General features: G+C 42.1%; 1 protein-coding gene across 4 annotated transcripts in view; it reads right to left on the reverse strand.

Annotated features, from left to right (window-relative positions):
* Positions 1-304: 304 nt before the first annotated feature.
* LOC146198002 (uncharacterized) overlaps positions 305-16,394 on the reverse strand; it is a 37,279-nt gene continuing 21,189 nt past the window's right edge. For 2 of the 4 annotated variants that reach the window (XM_084593312.1, XM_084593311.1), the window contains exons 9-14: positions 14,851-15,006; positions 11,234-11,599; positions 9,231-9,426; positions 8,435-8,526; positions 3,507-3,674; positions 305-993 (exon numbers count right to left, since the gene is read on the reverse strand). In XM_084593312.1, the coding sequence (XP_084449438.1) occupies positions 628-993; positions 3,507-3,674; positions 8,435-8,526; positions 9,231-9,426; positions 11,234-11,599; positions 14,851-15,006 (1,344 nt within the window). In that variant the 3' untranslated portion in view covers positions 305-627. The other 2 variants (XM_084593314.1, XM_084593313.1) reach the window with 2 other exon arrangements.

Raw genomic sequence — 16,394 nt, forward strand, 5'->3', positions numbered from 1 at the left:
CTCGCATCACAGAGGCACTGGAACTACAACAATCAGCCACAACAAAATCACTCTGCGAACAAGCTTGGAGGGCGTTGGCGTAGGGCATGTGTGCTGGAAGCCACTGATGCCATGGCGGCATGTGCCGTTACGACAATGCACATGCTGAAAAAATGACATGAAGTAAAGCACTGCTACACACCCAACATTCGCGATGTACCACACGGAGAAACGCTTTGAAACTGCAACGTAACTGTGCGACCGGCTAAGAACAATGCATAGGAGCCAAGAAAACATAGTATATAAAATCAGTAAGATGCAGCTGTTCTCTGAATGATGACATTTATTAACAGCGAGGTATGAAAAATGAAGGATGTGGCTATTTACATAAAACAATAAAATGTGCATTAACTTTCTACAGCATTTCCTTTAAAGTTTTGCAAGACTTCGGTTTTCGCCAGCCACAGTTAGAACTTGACCACTTAACTATCCTTTTACAATACTGTAAAAAATAGCAGGACATGTTTCAGAGGTGATGCAAACCAAAAGAAATAAGCACATACTGTGCTTTCTTGTAAACATGCTAGCATTTTGCCCTTGGCCTCTTTTCTTGGCCTAATGCTGACTAACAGGCTTAATTAGGCCACCTCAGAACCCATCCATCATAATTTTCTTTTTTTTTAAAGGTATCTTCCACTCTTTTGGCCTATTTGGTTGTTCCACTGTGGAAGACATTTGTGTCAAATATGCCAGATCATTTTCGTCATCACTGACGAACAGTGGCTGACTTGGATCAAAATATTCAACAGTGGAAGCCTGTGAAGTCAACAAAGCATCCTTTAAAGGACCCACATCCACAGGTGTTGAGCCAGAAGCTAAGTTTTCATTAAAAGACATGTTTTGCCAGGTATCAGGCTCAGTCTCCTGCTCCTCTTTCGCCCAGCTCTGTGAAATATTCAAAGAGGACATTTGTGCATCTTCGGGCCCTTCGGTGATGTTTTCTGGACACTGCGTCTAAAAACAGAAGAAAATGGTACTTTCAGTCGTTAAACTTCCTGTGACAACATAACCATACACAAGCTGCACATTTGACAATAGGCATTTATCTATGATCCGCTAAAATCATTGCACGAGCAAAACGTTAAATCTGGAGTGCATGGTGCTCCTTGATGTACAGGCTCAGGAGGCATTTTCTGAACATAATGTTTTCATTAGCGGTTCTTAATGAATGCAACATCTCTGTGCTCTGTTGTGAAAGCTGCTCATCCCCTTCTGCCATGAAACGGCACCACCCAACCAGAGTTGCCATTTTAGTGGATTTCCCACTAAATTTAGCGTTTTTTTTTTTTGGTGTCCTGGCAGGAAAAATTTGCATTTAGCGGCTAGCTTTTTTTCAGCGGATTACGAATACTTATTTGGCGGGTCCCGTTGTTTTGGAGGATTTCAGGTTTTTCAGTGGATATTTAGTGAACGTTAAGCTCTGTCATTCGTCTCTGCTTAAAAGATGCCTGTAGGTTATGTGCAAAGAACTGTGGGATTTATCTCAGACAGTGACAGCCGCCTGGTCGTCCATGATGCGGTTCATTCCGTTGGCGTTGGCGTGGACAGTTATATGATACACTTTGAGGTAGTGACCACAATATTCTCCGCAGCTGGTGCCGTTCTGCACTTGGCTGCTCTAGGGTGTCAAATAATCCCATCCATTGACCCGTCTGTCCAACCTGCGAGGCACGCGGCAATAGGCGACTCAAAGTGGAAGTTAAAAGATCATTTAGCCAGCTGAACTTGCTGCAGTTACCTAGCAGTGTGATTGGTATCCTTGTAATTGCTATTTCTAAATGCTTAAAATAAATCTGTAATATATATTGCATATTGCCATTTTAAACAATATATTGCACACTACGCTTCATGGATCACTGCCTTGTCGTGGCGGAGGGGCTTGCGAAACTCGATGAAGTCGTGAGCTCTGCTGTGTAGGGCCACCCAAGATAGACAGGTCACGGCAGAGAGTTCTGACAAAATGTGATTCACTGGAGAAGGTAATGGCAACCCACTCCAGTATTTCCTGCAAAGAAAACCCTAACCTTAGATATGCGGATGATACCACTTTAATGGCAGAAAGTGAAGTGGAACTCAAGAGACTTCTGATGCGCGTACAAGAAGAGAGTGAGAAGTTTGGGCTTAAACTGAACATTACAAAGACGAAGATCATGGCGTCTTGCCCTATCAAGTCCTGGAGCATCAATGGACAAGAAGTGGAAGCTGTGACAGATTTTCTGTTCTTGGGAGCCAAGATTACCTCGGAAGGAGACTGCAGCCATGAAATTAGGAGACGCCTGCTTCTGGGAAAGAGAGCAATGGTTAGCCTTGACCGCCTAGTAAAGAGCAGAGACATTAGTCTGCCAACCAAGATCCGTATAACCCGTGCTATGGTCTTTCCAGTTGTGATGCATGGATGCGAGAGTTGGACTGTGAAAAAGGCTGACCGCCGAAGAATTGACGCGTTTGAATTGTGGTGCTGGCGAAGGCTCTTAAGAGTTCCTTGGACTGCCAGAAGATCAAATCAGTCGATATTGTCGACCATAAACCCTGACTGCTCATTGGAGGGTCAAATTCTAAAGTTAAAGCTCAGCTACTTTGGTTATCTGATGAGAAGAGAGGAGTCGCTGGAGAAAGATTTGATGTTGGGAAAGGTTGAGGGTCGCCGGAGAAGGGGTAGGCAGCGAACGCGATGGTTAGATGGCATTCTCGAGGCATTGCAGATGAAGCTATGTGATGTTAAGAAGATAGTGAGAGACCGGAAAGCGTGGCGTGACATGGTCCATAGGGTCACGAAGAGTCGGACACGACTGAACGCCTGAACTGAACTGAACGCTTAATAACAGTAGAATTGCCTCACGGCCTATTTATGTCACTTTTTTTTACATGAGAATCAATTACAGGGAAGAACACTCGTTCAAAGGTACGAACAGTACTGTGTAGTGCGAACTGCCCCGAATGCTGGCAGTAAACAATGTGCTAAAATAGTGCGAATGAACACTCAAAGAAATCGTTCTCTTCTATCAGCCACATATATATGGGATACAATTTGACCGCTTTTCTTCTCGAGACTGCTTATGAAGACTTACGCATGAGCTTACGAAGCACGCTAGCTACTTACAACGGCGGTCGAAATTCTTGTTTGTTTGTTTTTTGCTTCACCTGTTCTGCTGAAGGCTGTGACATCGAATAATAAATTTCCTTTCATTTTTAAGCCATACAGAGGTTTCACTGCACATATTTTCACATCCAGCACCGCAGTACATATTAGCGATAATTTTGGCGGTTTTTTTTAAATATTTCGCGGATGTTTAGTGGATTTTGAGACTATTTTGGCGGAATGCTGAACAACAGAGGTGGCAACACTGCACAACAAACACCTGCTCCAGAGTGACACGAATGAAGTTCAGTAGAGATACAAGCTGGGTGCAAAGCTACCCTAAAACACTGAACCAACCCTGCTTGGTGGTAATCAAACATGACTCAACTGTTTCTGTCCACTGCTCGAGGTAACGCCTTGCAGTTCGGTCCCAAGTTCCCAAGTGTACGGCCTCCAATGTGCTCATTAGGCGAACAATGTTGCTGTCTTCTTCAGGCTGGCCCGTGCCAATTTCCCTTAAGGTCTGTTTCCACTCCTTTGAATGCAGAACCCTATTCTGTAGAGAGAGGACCAGTGCAATATATATTAGCATAGCACGAAGCTAATGGACAGTTTCTGCCACATAAGAAAGAGATGAAATGCTCACCGCCGAAGGTTTGTTCTTAATAAAATGTTGTTGTGTTTGTTTTTAAGAGACATATGCAGCTGAAGCTAATCATTCACAAAGCATGAAGATAAGTTATTTTTGCTGTATTTATTAGACTATAATTTATCAAATCTTCAAAAAATTTTTTTCTTTGAAAAATAAAAATACAGGACAAGCGAACAAAGACACATTCATCTAAAATCAGCTTTGGAAAATGTCTTTTTCCAAAGTTGAAAGTTTGCTACTATATCAGTAGAAGACACATTTTAGAGTAAACTGGTCTCCTCATGTATCACAAAGAAATTTGATTTGCTTCGTCAAAACGAACTTACTTGCAAAGTGTGTCCACTTCCTATGCAAAGACGGTATAGTATCACTTCTTTAAAATATCCCGAGTGTGTGTGTGACTTCGAATCAAATTTTTACACAGTCTTTACCATGTGTAGTTTGTTATTCTAAGCAGACTGCCGCCCCGCCATGGTAGCACAGTGGTTAAGATGCCTGACTACTGTGGAGGAGTAACCGGCTTCCGATCCCACCGCCGGCGGCAGCGTTTAGATGAAGGCATAACGAAGAGGCATCCGTGTACTGTGCAACGTCAGTGCACGTAAAAGAACACCAGGTGGTTGAAATTCCCGGGGCCCTCCACTACAGCATTTTTTATAGCCTCAGTTACTTTAGGATGTTAACCAAACCAACCAGACTGCCATTTATCTCTAAGTTTATGCACTAACCTCATACAATTTTTAAACACATCTTCTTTAATGATTCAGTTATCACAAGCATGAGCATGTCTGCTTTCCTACTGCCTATAATTCTGATGTTACTCTGGACCCAGCAGAGCTCCATTTTATGTATTTGAACAGTGCCTGCAGTTACACTGTACTATATGATGTTCCCAAGTATGTAGTGGTGTGACTGTGCTGCTAGAGTGAAGTGCTGTGGGTGTGCTTGGGAGTCAGTGTGAATAATGCTGTTTGTAATATTACCATTTACTATTGTCTACAATAAAAGAGGCTGCGCAAAGAATTGAGGGCACACAACCTCTGCGCCTAAGGGTATCATGCAGCAGCATTAATGGGCTCCTACTGGCCAGATCCCCTTGAGGGTCCTCTTTGGTGTTGTGGGCTTTGGCCCGAAAATGTTGTCAAAATTACCACCATAACTTCGAAAGCTCCTGATGGATGCAAAAAAGACACATCTAGTGTGCTTCCATTCAGCGGCTATGCTCCAATCACAAGCAAAAATATTTCTTAGCCCAAGTGACATGCACGGTCTCAAATATTCACACATGCAAGCTGGTTTCCAAGGCAGCATTGCTTGGTGCAGCACAGGTATACTGCCTTTACCTACACCCCTGTGTCACTGCAGATTACAACCCCATCTTTGCTTACAAGCATGACACATGCCCACACAACTCCTTTTTCTCGAACTCGAAGACTGGTGCGTATGTCTGCCTATATTGAGCAGGCAGGCACTATTGTAAAGAATAAAATCTGAAGCACTGCCTTTAGTGTCGCTTTTCCAAAAAGAAGAAAAAATCACCGACTACCAGATATTGCTCTGGTAGCTGCTACAACAGTGCTTTTGAGTTGTGAAGTGTGAACGTGAGGTTCAAGGCATGCAGAACACATTGTTATTGCATTAAAATGAAGTACAGTGGCTGCAAAAGTTTATAACCAGTTTTTACCGTGATTTCTTGTGTTGCAACACTGCTTAGCAGCGACACTACCAGGGAGCATACTTGCTTACTCTAGGTGACAATGAGACTTTCTATTTCTTTACTATGTTCGCGTGTTTTGCTCCTAAAAGTAATGCGACGGAGAAAATGCAGTACAAAAGATTTGCTACACAAGTGCTGTTTTTAATATAAAGCCATGACGATTCCAACATTTGAGGAGCGCCATGTTTAATGAGACAGGGTTATAATTAAACACCTCGGTTTCCAGTTTTTAGGGGCTACCTGTTTGAATTTTCTCTTTTTTTTTTTTTTTTTTTCACTCAAGAGAGCTACGCTACCGCTGCAGCAAAACCAATGTCCACCATCGGTTTAGAGGTGGTCGGGTGTCCACAGAGAAACGGCAGGTGTGCGGCTTTCCAGCTTTGTCAGACAAGAGGAAGCCTAAGCTGTGGGGCCGGCGGGCCCTGCTTCTTAGCTGACAGGGCAGCTTTTGCTGTCCCTGTCTGAGGCTTTGCCTGGGCAGAAACCAGATCTTGCTAGGGTGTGCCGCCTCCATGCACAACAATGGTGAAGTCTGTTGTTGCCGTGAACAAGAATGTGCTTTGAGCGACTGTATATCACTTTCGTGCCTCTTTGGCCCACATTTAGGTGGTGATGACAGCTCTGAGCTCTGAAAGCCACAGACGAATTTTCAGCACTTGAAGTGCTGTCAAAGGTTTGGAATGAATGGCCAAATATTTATATTTGTATAATGTCCTTTGATAGAGTCAGAAAGTATGCTTGAGGTACAGGTCGGAACCAGGTGTTCAGCTGGCATCTTTTTTTGTAATTTCAAACTGCTATTTAAATACTACATGGATGACTTTCTGTTCATTAACACTTTCCAACATTTCATCTTCTATATAAGGGTCAAAAAAGTAATTCTTGAAGATTACTTCTTAAACCGCATTCAACGATCTAGTACAGAATTTTCATGACCCTCAGTGAAACCGGTTTGATTGGGCTGTGGGCAGGTTTGGGAGAGATAATTCTTAGCCTTTTCTGTGCTACGAGCACAGCCCAGTATTCAATACGGCAGTGCCCACGACCACTTTTTGAAATGGTCTATAGGCTGTGAGTGTGATGATTTCAAACAACAGAAATTTTGGAAGGCTGGAGTACTGATCTTTGTTGTAAATTCGAAGCGGAGATCCCCAGTACCTACTTTAGTAGCTTTGTATTCTGAACCTAAGGCAACTGTAAGAGGTTTGGAAGCACTAGAGGCGATGTTATTCAGGCTGGTTTTTCAGGTTTTTGCAGTGAGGATCACATCGAACTTAGGACTTAGTGAAGGCTCTTTTATATATAATTAGAAGAGTTAGAAGAGTTCTGCTGTAGCTTCAGTACCCATTCTTTATTAAGGCAGTCATTTCAAGAAAAAGGGGGAGGTAAAAATATTCTACTGTTTGGCCACAGTACAAATTTACAGCTATCAGCTATCAGCCACAGCCGAACGAGGAGACAAGGCAAGAAAATGCAAGCAAATCCTGGCTGAATAGGAGAGAAGACAGGAAACCTATGAGAAAGAGGATAGGAAAGTGAAAGAAGGAGGGCAGGATGGAGAAGGGTAACTGCCGAATTCTGCTGGATGGGTCAGCTTGTGAGTGCCCACCTACAAACATCGGGGACCAAAGTGAGGTGTTGCCTCTGCTGCGGTTAAAAGTCCGAACACATGATGTCTGCTCAAACAACAGGATCCCCCTTCTGCCAGAAACTGGGATGTCATGCAGGGCTGAGCGTGGCTGCTCAGAGTATGTGGTGGCATACTGCTCACCAACATCTACTTTAATAGATACGCTTGCAGGGTTCTGAATAAATTCACTGTCCTAAGTATGCAGACAAAATGCATTACTAGCATGTGACAGATTATAGCTAGTGTGTTGCTTAATTGTTCATGCAGCTGAGTAAAACCCAGTAAAAAAAAAAAGCAATATTAAGAATGGAGAATTAGAAAATGCTCATAGTGTAAGGTATTGAAACGTGTGCCAAGGGATTAAAACAACACAAATTAGCTGACATGCGACAGGCTTATTTCTGCTAGACTAGCAATGTCTTCACCATGTGTTCACTATGCACATGCCTGGTAACAGTGGCACTTCTGACAACTTTTTGCATACACTAAACAGTTGCATAACTTGCAGCCGACCTGCACTGCAAGAAGATGTAAAACTGCAAGAATACAGATTTCTTGTGTCAAGCAAGGCTGCTGGGAAAGCACATTGGCCTCGAATAAAAGAGGCTGCCTATTAGTGCATATTGCCATACATAAGTACCTTTTTTTTTTCACAAACAAAACAAAACAAATTAAATGAGTGGAAGATTGATCTATACCGAAGCAGACCTATGCGAGATCCAAGGCAGCTTCAAACCAGCCATAAGTAGCATGCGCCCCGTGCCAGTGCCTGGTCCTGGCAAAATGCACAAAACTTCATGTCCAAAACACGCATCTAATTCAAATGCAAATCAGTTCCACAAGAAAAAGTCATGCATGCTGTTTCCCCTAGTTCACTTGCACGAGCAGTCACTCTCACGAGTGAAACGTAGACCTAGCAACCAATGTGCACAGCGTGAGAGAAAACATTCGTTAGCTGCTGGAATGTGAACCTCACTGGAATCTGAAGCTACACGACCACTAGCAGTTCGGTTACCCTGGCAGTCAACCTGGCTGCACGTGAGTACGGAAGGCACGATGGGGCAGAATTTTATCGTCTTTGATCCCCATTTGCCTTTAACTGCTGGTTTTTCAATTGCATCGTTATGTATGAATCTGTATTTACTTCTCTGAGCTGCATGCACACAATGCTATCCTGTGGGGAACTACAAAACAGAGAGCAGTGATGGGACGGACATGCATCAATGTACATAGGGAACTAACTTTTCTTTTTTTCAGTGGTGGGGATTGACTTGTATTTGGAGTGATTGTAGCCACCAAATATGATAATGCTCTTACCTCTTTCATGGCTTGAAGGATCATGTGCTGCAAGTCGTTAAGCTTCGCCTTTCTATCCTCTGTCACTTCACAACTGTCATCTGACCTAATGCCTGCACATGTCGAAGAAATGTTCCAAAGATTTGGTGAGAAAAAGAGAAATGAAAGCAAATAAAGCACAGCAAAAAGAAATCAAGGTAAGCACTTCAGAAATTAGACAAACCACAAAATAGAAAAAATGATGAAGTAATAAGTACTTAAAGAGCGCGAACTTACCGAGATTTCTACTGATACAAAGGAAATACCTTAAGCGTTTTCACTTTGTCTACAAGAGGTACAGTGAGTGCTTGAGTTAACTGTGGATGCCTGAGCACTTTTCCAGAAAACATTTCCAGAGGTTTTAGTGTCTTGCAACTTTTTCTCGGTGACAACAGAAAATCAATATACTTATTAGTGCTGCCCTGCAGAAGTGCTTTTGATGAACGCAGTGAGTAGCATGGCATTAGTGCTGGAATGCACAGTAATGAGAAAAGTGGAGAGATTGTGCGAACTGACAGAACTGCATGCCAGTGTTTTCTCCGATGGGGCAGAGGCTGTTTCCAAGGTATGCATGCAACAAGCAATTGAACAGTGCGCACTCCCAATGTATGTATGATGTGGTGCATAACAGAATATACTTTCAGAGAGTTACACTTAGTACACTGGCACTTTGTTCCATCACTGTATGGTTGCACAGATGTCCAGCATGCTCAGCAGTCGTCTCCTTTTAGGTGCCACTACAAGACTATAAAACAGGTAAAAGGGCAACGTCACTCACCTTGATACCGAATAGAGTGACTGACAAGAAGTGGGAACTTTTCTGGCCCTTCCTCATTCTCTGGATCGCATGCAGTGACACGATCTATCCACCACTTCACTCTCTTCACGATTTCATCAGCCGGTAACAACTCGCAGCCAGCACTAAAATTCCAGATGCCTCTGCTCAGAGATTCAGCACTGTCCGATATGAAGTCCTGCAATATAAAGGACACAGTGGAGTGCATGCTGCCCATGATGATGAATCCAGAGAACAGGACAACATCAATCAGCCTCATCACCAGCAAGTGCATCAGCATTACCAGGCACTATCCAACACCACTTAAGGTTGTTACCTTTATCACCATCAATACTTGTCAATGAGAAATTAAAAAGTGAACAAGATGCATACGTGCAGATCCAGCCTTACTTTATGGAGGTAGTGAGGACAGCACTAGTAAGCTTTGCTCCTGCTTAATCATCACACTCATTACAGTTTATAGTAGAGCTGCATGAATAGCAATATTTTTGGTGCGAAGTAAATTTGCAGATTATAAGTTGAGGGAGATTAAATGGAATAATTTCTGAATATTTTCTTAATGCTTCCAGGTTAATTTATAGATGAAATTTTCTGCAAACCACGGCCAGAAAAAAAAAAAGAAAAAAAAAGCAAATTAATTAGAGGCAAGTGAATAACAAATTTTGGGGCACAAAATAAATACGAATAAAAAGATTGAATATTTCTGAGCAATTCTGAAAATCAGAACAGATAGCTGAAAATAAAAAGAAATATATTCCCATAAAGCACAGTTGTGAAAAGAAACAGAGGTACTTCAAAAGAAAGACTGTTTCATCTATCGTCAGCATAATTTGCTATTCCTGTAAGGCATATCAAGCATTAAAAAGAAAGCAGGAATCATGTAGTACAGAAGACTCCCGTTAAGATGAACTCTGTTAAAATGCTTGAAAAAGATGAACAATGTGAGCCCATTTGGTTGGTTTCTCATAGGACTCAACGCAGAAATATCCACTTCAGATGAAACGGTTCGCGTGCCTTTCAGTTAAAATGAATATTTGCGAACCCCAGCCCCCTCGTGCTATGGCTCTCCTCAGTCATGGGGCATCCATGCTGAAGTGTCAAGTAAAAAAAAAAAAATGCAACACGCTGCTGCACAAGAAAGTGCACTTTGATAAGATGGCTTCCGTGCACCATCAAGGGAATTGCAAAATAGGTCACTTCTTGGCAGGAAGCATTCTTGCCTGTCCAGAAAAGACAGGATACAATAGCGCCTGCGCTGGTGGAGATCTGATTCGGTGGGATTTCAGCATCACGGGTGTATCACGTGCTATGTGCTGCCTCCCACAGAGTAAAAGATGCGTGCAAGCAAACTGGGCCCGCTTGTTGGCTTGAGGCATAAAAATCCGGGTCTGCATTTTCTACTGACAGAGCATTGCATTGCACACTATCGCGGTGCAGAGGTGATGAGATGCACATTGCCTACAGTGTATAGAGAGAAGCATGATGTGTCTGCTAGGCTACAGATGGAGTGAGATAAAAGCAGCCATAGCTTTTGATTAGCATTAATGTTTACCAAACAGGCTTTTGCCACGTGCTGGCAGTCGCTTCTACGAGGAAAAGGCAAACTAGTCATGGGCCTAGTCTCGAAATTCTTGAAATTTTTTGCTCTAAGTTTAGATGAACTAGAAATTTGTAATTTATGAATAGTTCAAATAGTGAAAGTGCAGTGGCAATTTAACTGAATAGCTAATATACTAGAAGGCGCCCATGTGCTCTACAGTGTCAGTGCAAGATAACAATCTCGAGGTGGTCAAAATCATCCACTAAGGCGCCCCTCACAGTTTGAGTAACTTTGGGAAGTTAAACCTCACATTCCATTTCATGTCATGCCATATCATACCTTCTTATATAAGCTCACTGCCAAAGCTCAAAAGACGTGTTGTTTATATAAAGTCGTCGTCAAGGCAAGGCAGTGGAAGGCATCTTGAATAAATTAGACTGCTCACCTGGTGGAAGATATCACCATATGAGGTTAGCTGGAGTGCCGAAAAAGTGCCACTCATGCATTCCAGCATACAGCCACCTATCAACGGAGCATTCACACGCTTCAACACTCTGCTATCGACAACACGTCCTTGGTGCTCAAGATGCTTTGCGAAGTCACTTGGACGTGATAAGTGCCATGGAGGAACCAGTGACAGAGGCTGGACAGTAGGCGAGTCCTGGCGGACATAAAAGACTGCAACTTCTCGTGACCTTTGTGACCCCAGTGTAATGTAGAGATCAGAATGGCTTCTCTCTTCACAACTTTGAAAAGGGGTAAACTCAAGGAATGATGGGGCATGTCGCAGACAGTGACTCCAAGTCAGCATCTAGAAGAAATTTAACAAAACTTGTACATGGGTGACATGGTGCATAGATTTTAAAAAGAAATAATAGTGCAATAAAAGACAAGCACTGAAGGCTAAGAAAGACACAGAACATGCATTCAAATCTGGAAGAAAGGATGGAGAAATGAGTTTTTTGTTTGCTCAATCTTCTTTATCACAATTTGAAACTGTGCAGCAGTAGAACATAAAGGCAACCAAATAAGGCTGGTCCTCTAATGTTGAGCTTATTGCATTAAGTCTAAAGCAAAAATAACAGGAGTGACCAGAATTCTTGCTTTCAGCAAAATATAAGTGCAAATCAATGGTAACGTAAAGATTCCAGAAACTGACCTTTTCATGAGCTCAGCCAATGTGCCATGTCAAGTACTAGCTGCTTTGAATAAAAGTTAAAAAGCGACAATTAACTAAATTACACCCTATTCAAGTTGTGCCTAAGGTAATCAAAGAAAACTTTCAATGTAAGTCATGTGGCCTGCATTCAGAACATAGAGTTAAAAGGGATGTATTCCAAGTGTGAAACCTGATTCATTCTGCACAACTATAGAGGGATGCATTTCAGCAGGCAAAAACACACACTGTTCTAAACCCTAAAGCAATGCATTTTTCTACAAGCTGTGCCTAGAGTTCGTTATTAGGTATCTGTCACAAAGTTGATAATGATTGGAGACTGGCAAGCACTGTGCGTGTTTTAAAGGGGACTGGCCAGAATAAAGCCAGTCCTGCATTGCTTTTACGTGCGAACAGCACAATGCACTTGCTCCCTCGCTAAACAACACTTCTGCAACACTTTTCAGTGCCAGTAGTAAGACAGCAATGACAGAAAAGAAAAAAGGATGATATTCAGTAACCAGAGTCAAGTACTGCTGATATCAGAAACTGCACCTGAACTCGTGAAATATTTCTGCATACACAAAGACAATGCTCAGTAAGCTCTGTGGTGCCTCTCAGTCCTTCAAAGTCATTTGCAAACAGTGTCCTTCCAGAAGCATGCAAACACTCCCACAATGAGTTTCCCAGAGTAAATAAAGGTCATATTTCATGCATGTTATAAGCTCTCCTTTTCTTTTAACTTTGGAACATTCCAAAAATTATGTACCGATCAGGTCAAATCAACAGAAGATGACTGTTAAAGTAATCTTACTGGTATGTAAACCCTTTACAGCCTACCTGTAACAAGTGTAGTGTATATATGTATATGGTAGTATAGTGCTTCCAAGACAATTATTCAAATAAACACGGCACTGTTAAAACAGCATTTCATATGCTTTATTGCATTCATTTTTGAACACTATGTCTTGTCTATTGCTCTCAGTGCATAGCCTCATTGCGGTTTTTTTCCTTGTGCAGGAGAAGTTATTTGCACGGTGCACGATTTTTTGATGATAGTGGATTTTGCATAACAATTTGCAATCAGGTGAGAAGGAAACTCGCGTTTGAATTGTGGTGCTGGCGAAGACTTGAGAGTTCCTTGGACTGCCAGAAAATCAAATCAGTCCATATTGTCGACCATAAACCCTGACTGCTCATTAGAGGGTCAAATTCTAAAGTTAAAGCTCAGCTACTTTGGTCATCTGATGAAAAGAGAGGAGTCCCTGGAGAAAGATTTGATGTTGGGAAAGGTTGAGGGTCGCCGGAGAATGGGTAGGCAGCGAACGCGATGGTTAGATGGCATACTCGAGGCACTGCAGATGAAGTTATGTGATGTTAGGAAGATAGTGAGAGACCAGAAAGCGTGGCGTGACATGGTCCATAAGGTCACGAAGAGTCGCACACGACTGAACGACTGAACTGAACTGAGAAGGAAACTGCACAGGACTTACCACGAAGACATGCAACTACTGCCCTAAATTTCCTGAGTCATGCTTAAATGGAGATGCACTGAAACAACTGAGCAACTCATGCTTACAACTGCCAAAGCTGTTGCTGTTATTACAGCAAAGTCTCGTTACAAGATACATGGTTACAAGAGACACTCGAAAATGGTTTCGTTGGTTTTCCTATGTTTGCCATGTTTACAACATTGCATACAAGAGGCATGGTGACAAGAGACAGAGACACTCTGTTACTAAGGGCAACTTTTCCAGGTCCCTAAAGTAATTTTTTTACTATTTACAAGAGACACAATTAACCCATGTACACTCATGCAATGCAGCTGACTCGTACCAGCTCGTATGTGCGACAGTTTAGATTCCCTTAATTAAATTCTGTTCCATATCAGTGTCCAGCTTTGTTGCAATATGTCAGGAACCAAGAAGTGCCTCCTCTTTACTGAGGAGTCAAGATGTCCCTGTTGTTAAGAGTGGCTGAAACAATAAGGCATTTTGACTTCCCAGTCAAAAGGAGGCACTCCTTCTTGGTTCCTGACATATTGCAACAAAACAAGACACTGATACGGAACAGAATTTAGATAAGGGAATCTTGGTTACAAGAGACACCTTTTTGGGTTCCCTTAAGTGTCTCTTGTAACGAGGTTTAACCATCAAGTTGTCTTCTATTTTTTGCTGTCTTATGTCTACCCATAAAGAGCTAATTTACTTCCACACCAGCCTTACTGTCTATTCTACATGAAGACAACACTGTCTATCGTTGGCACTATGTTATGACATCTGAGAGTTGAAATAGTGAACAAGACCACTTCCACATGATTTCTATAGTATCAATATCTGAAAGTAACATTCTTGCAAATACTAACATCACAGCTAAGTCCAGAGGAGAGGGACAGAGTAGAATGCATTGCAAACTGTTATATGGGCCATTCCATTAGGATATCCATCCCTCGTGTGGGGAGTTGCAGCCCACAAAAGCTTTTTCCAATTTAACTCACTACTGTGTTTCAGTGATTTCCTGCAAATGTGTTGTCACTGAACGGCATTAGCATAGAGAACCCACATTATTACATACATTTCTGTAATAAGGGAGTAATTACTCATTGACATCCACCCAAGCGCAGCCATACGGCTACAAAGGAAAGCTATACAGGTTTCTCAAAAACTTCGCAGTTAAAGAAAAATTCGTACTGCTCGGGGAATCGAACCTGGCACCACCGCCTTTCCGGGGCAGTCGCTCTACCAAGTGAGCTAACCAGGACGGCTAGCAGATCAGGTGGTAGGGCGAGATCGAATTGATCTGTAACTCGAAATAGGAAGGTGTTGGTCAAATGTGCTGGCACCATAAGGTTTAACCTATTATTACTTTTGTTAGAAATGCTGAAACATAGAAGATACAAAACTTACTGGCTGTCGAGAGTGACGTTCATCCCAAACTGACAACAGTTTTGAGCTTGCCAGGTATATTTGATGGCAGTTTAGAGGGTTAGGCTTAAACAAGAAGAATTCGTCTTTTAGAAAGGCTTCATGCCGGTTACTGCAGAATACATGTTTACGAGATCCCTGAAAAAAAAAAAAAATATTGAAAAAGTCAGCTATCAGAAGAGTGTTGAAGGATATAGAAGGTAAATGATTGCTCCAAGAAGGAAAATGTCAATAGCATACACCATGGTAATATGTGCATTTCAATGTTACACAGGTTTCTCTGGGGCATGGTAAAACCTGCTGATATTAAACAAAGCATTGATGTAAACCACATCACATAACAGTTACAGCATCATAAAACGCATCAGCATATGAGCCTCAACGAGTACAGTGCAAGGTTTAAACACAACATGCATTAGTGCTGAAGCAATCTTGCCAACCTAGGTTCACAGAAAAATAATATGACAGTGCTGAACGTGTGACATCATACCCCTCACAGCGAATCAGATTTCACCTTGTCAGAGGTCGCCATGCGATGGTTTGCGGGATCAGATGTCACACTAGAAGTTGAAGGGGCATGTGAGGAATTCAATAATTTTAAAAATAAGAGAAATTGGTTAAAGAGCAGAAAACCAAGGTCGAATATCGAGTTCCCTGTGTGACGAAGCAAGCATGCTACATTCACTACATGATGGCACATGCGTTGAACAATAAAAGGAGACAATGGAGCTGGCAAAGCACCAGATGTCATATGAAAAACGAATGCGTACAGGCTTCTTTGTACCAGGTCAGTTGCAAAGGAGGGGATAAGGATGAATGATGCGAAAAATTTACAACAAAAGCAACTCGTGATGAAGGTGTTTCACGCAAGGATTTCACATAGAGAGGTCCTTGCACACAATCACGTTCGCATCTCATCGGAATTAACCAATGCGCTCTCAAAAACTGTCATGAAAAAACAGTACGTGCAATATGCATAACACACCGAAGTTTCCAAGAAATACCCTAGCATTATATTCATGAAATGTAAGAATGAAACAAAATTTTCTTCTGCGACGATAAATGTGCAGAAAATATTGAACTTTCACGCAGAAAAACGAACAAGCTGCACAAGGTACAAAATAGCTTCGTACACCTCAGGTATAACTCCTAAACCCCGATAAGCTGATTTCCCTGGTACTGGGGAACACCTACACTGTCGCATTTTTTTCTTGTTTACTCAAATAAACTTATAGTGATTATGTGCTCGTCCTGTTCATTACGCGTTTAGTCTTTCTCTTTTTTAGCGCCGCAGTGCATTATTCCAATCGTGTCTCTGTACCAACTCGGCCAACTTTCTACCATACTACCTGTATGAAAAGGCTACTATTAAGAGGGAGCGATTCTTGTATTGACAGGATGGCAATCTTCATGGTGCTAGCAATAACATTTTTCTGACTGCAGGTGTAAGGCTCTTTACGCTCTCTCGAAAAGTACTTGTGATATTGGCATTGTTTGCCGCATTAGGCAGGTTTCATTCTTCCACT

The sequence above is a fragment of the Amblyomma maculatum genome, chromosome 2 (assembly GCF_055883805.1).
Source record: "Amblyomma maculatum isolate TAMU_Amacu chromosome 2, ASM5588380v1, whole genome shotgun sequence".
Classification (NCBI taxonomy): domain Eukaryota; kingdom Metazoa; phylum Arthropoda; class Arachnida; order Ixodida; family Ixodidae; genus Amblyomma; species Amblyomma maculatum.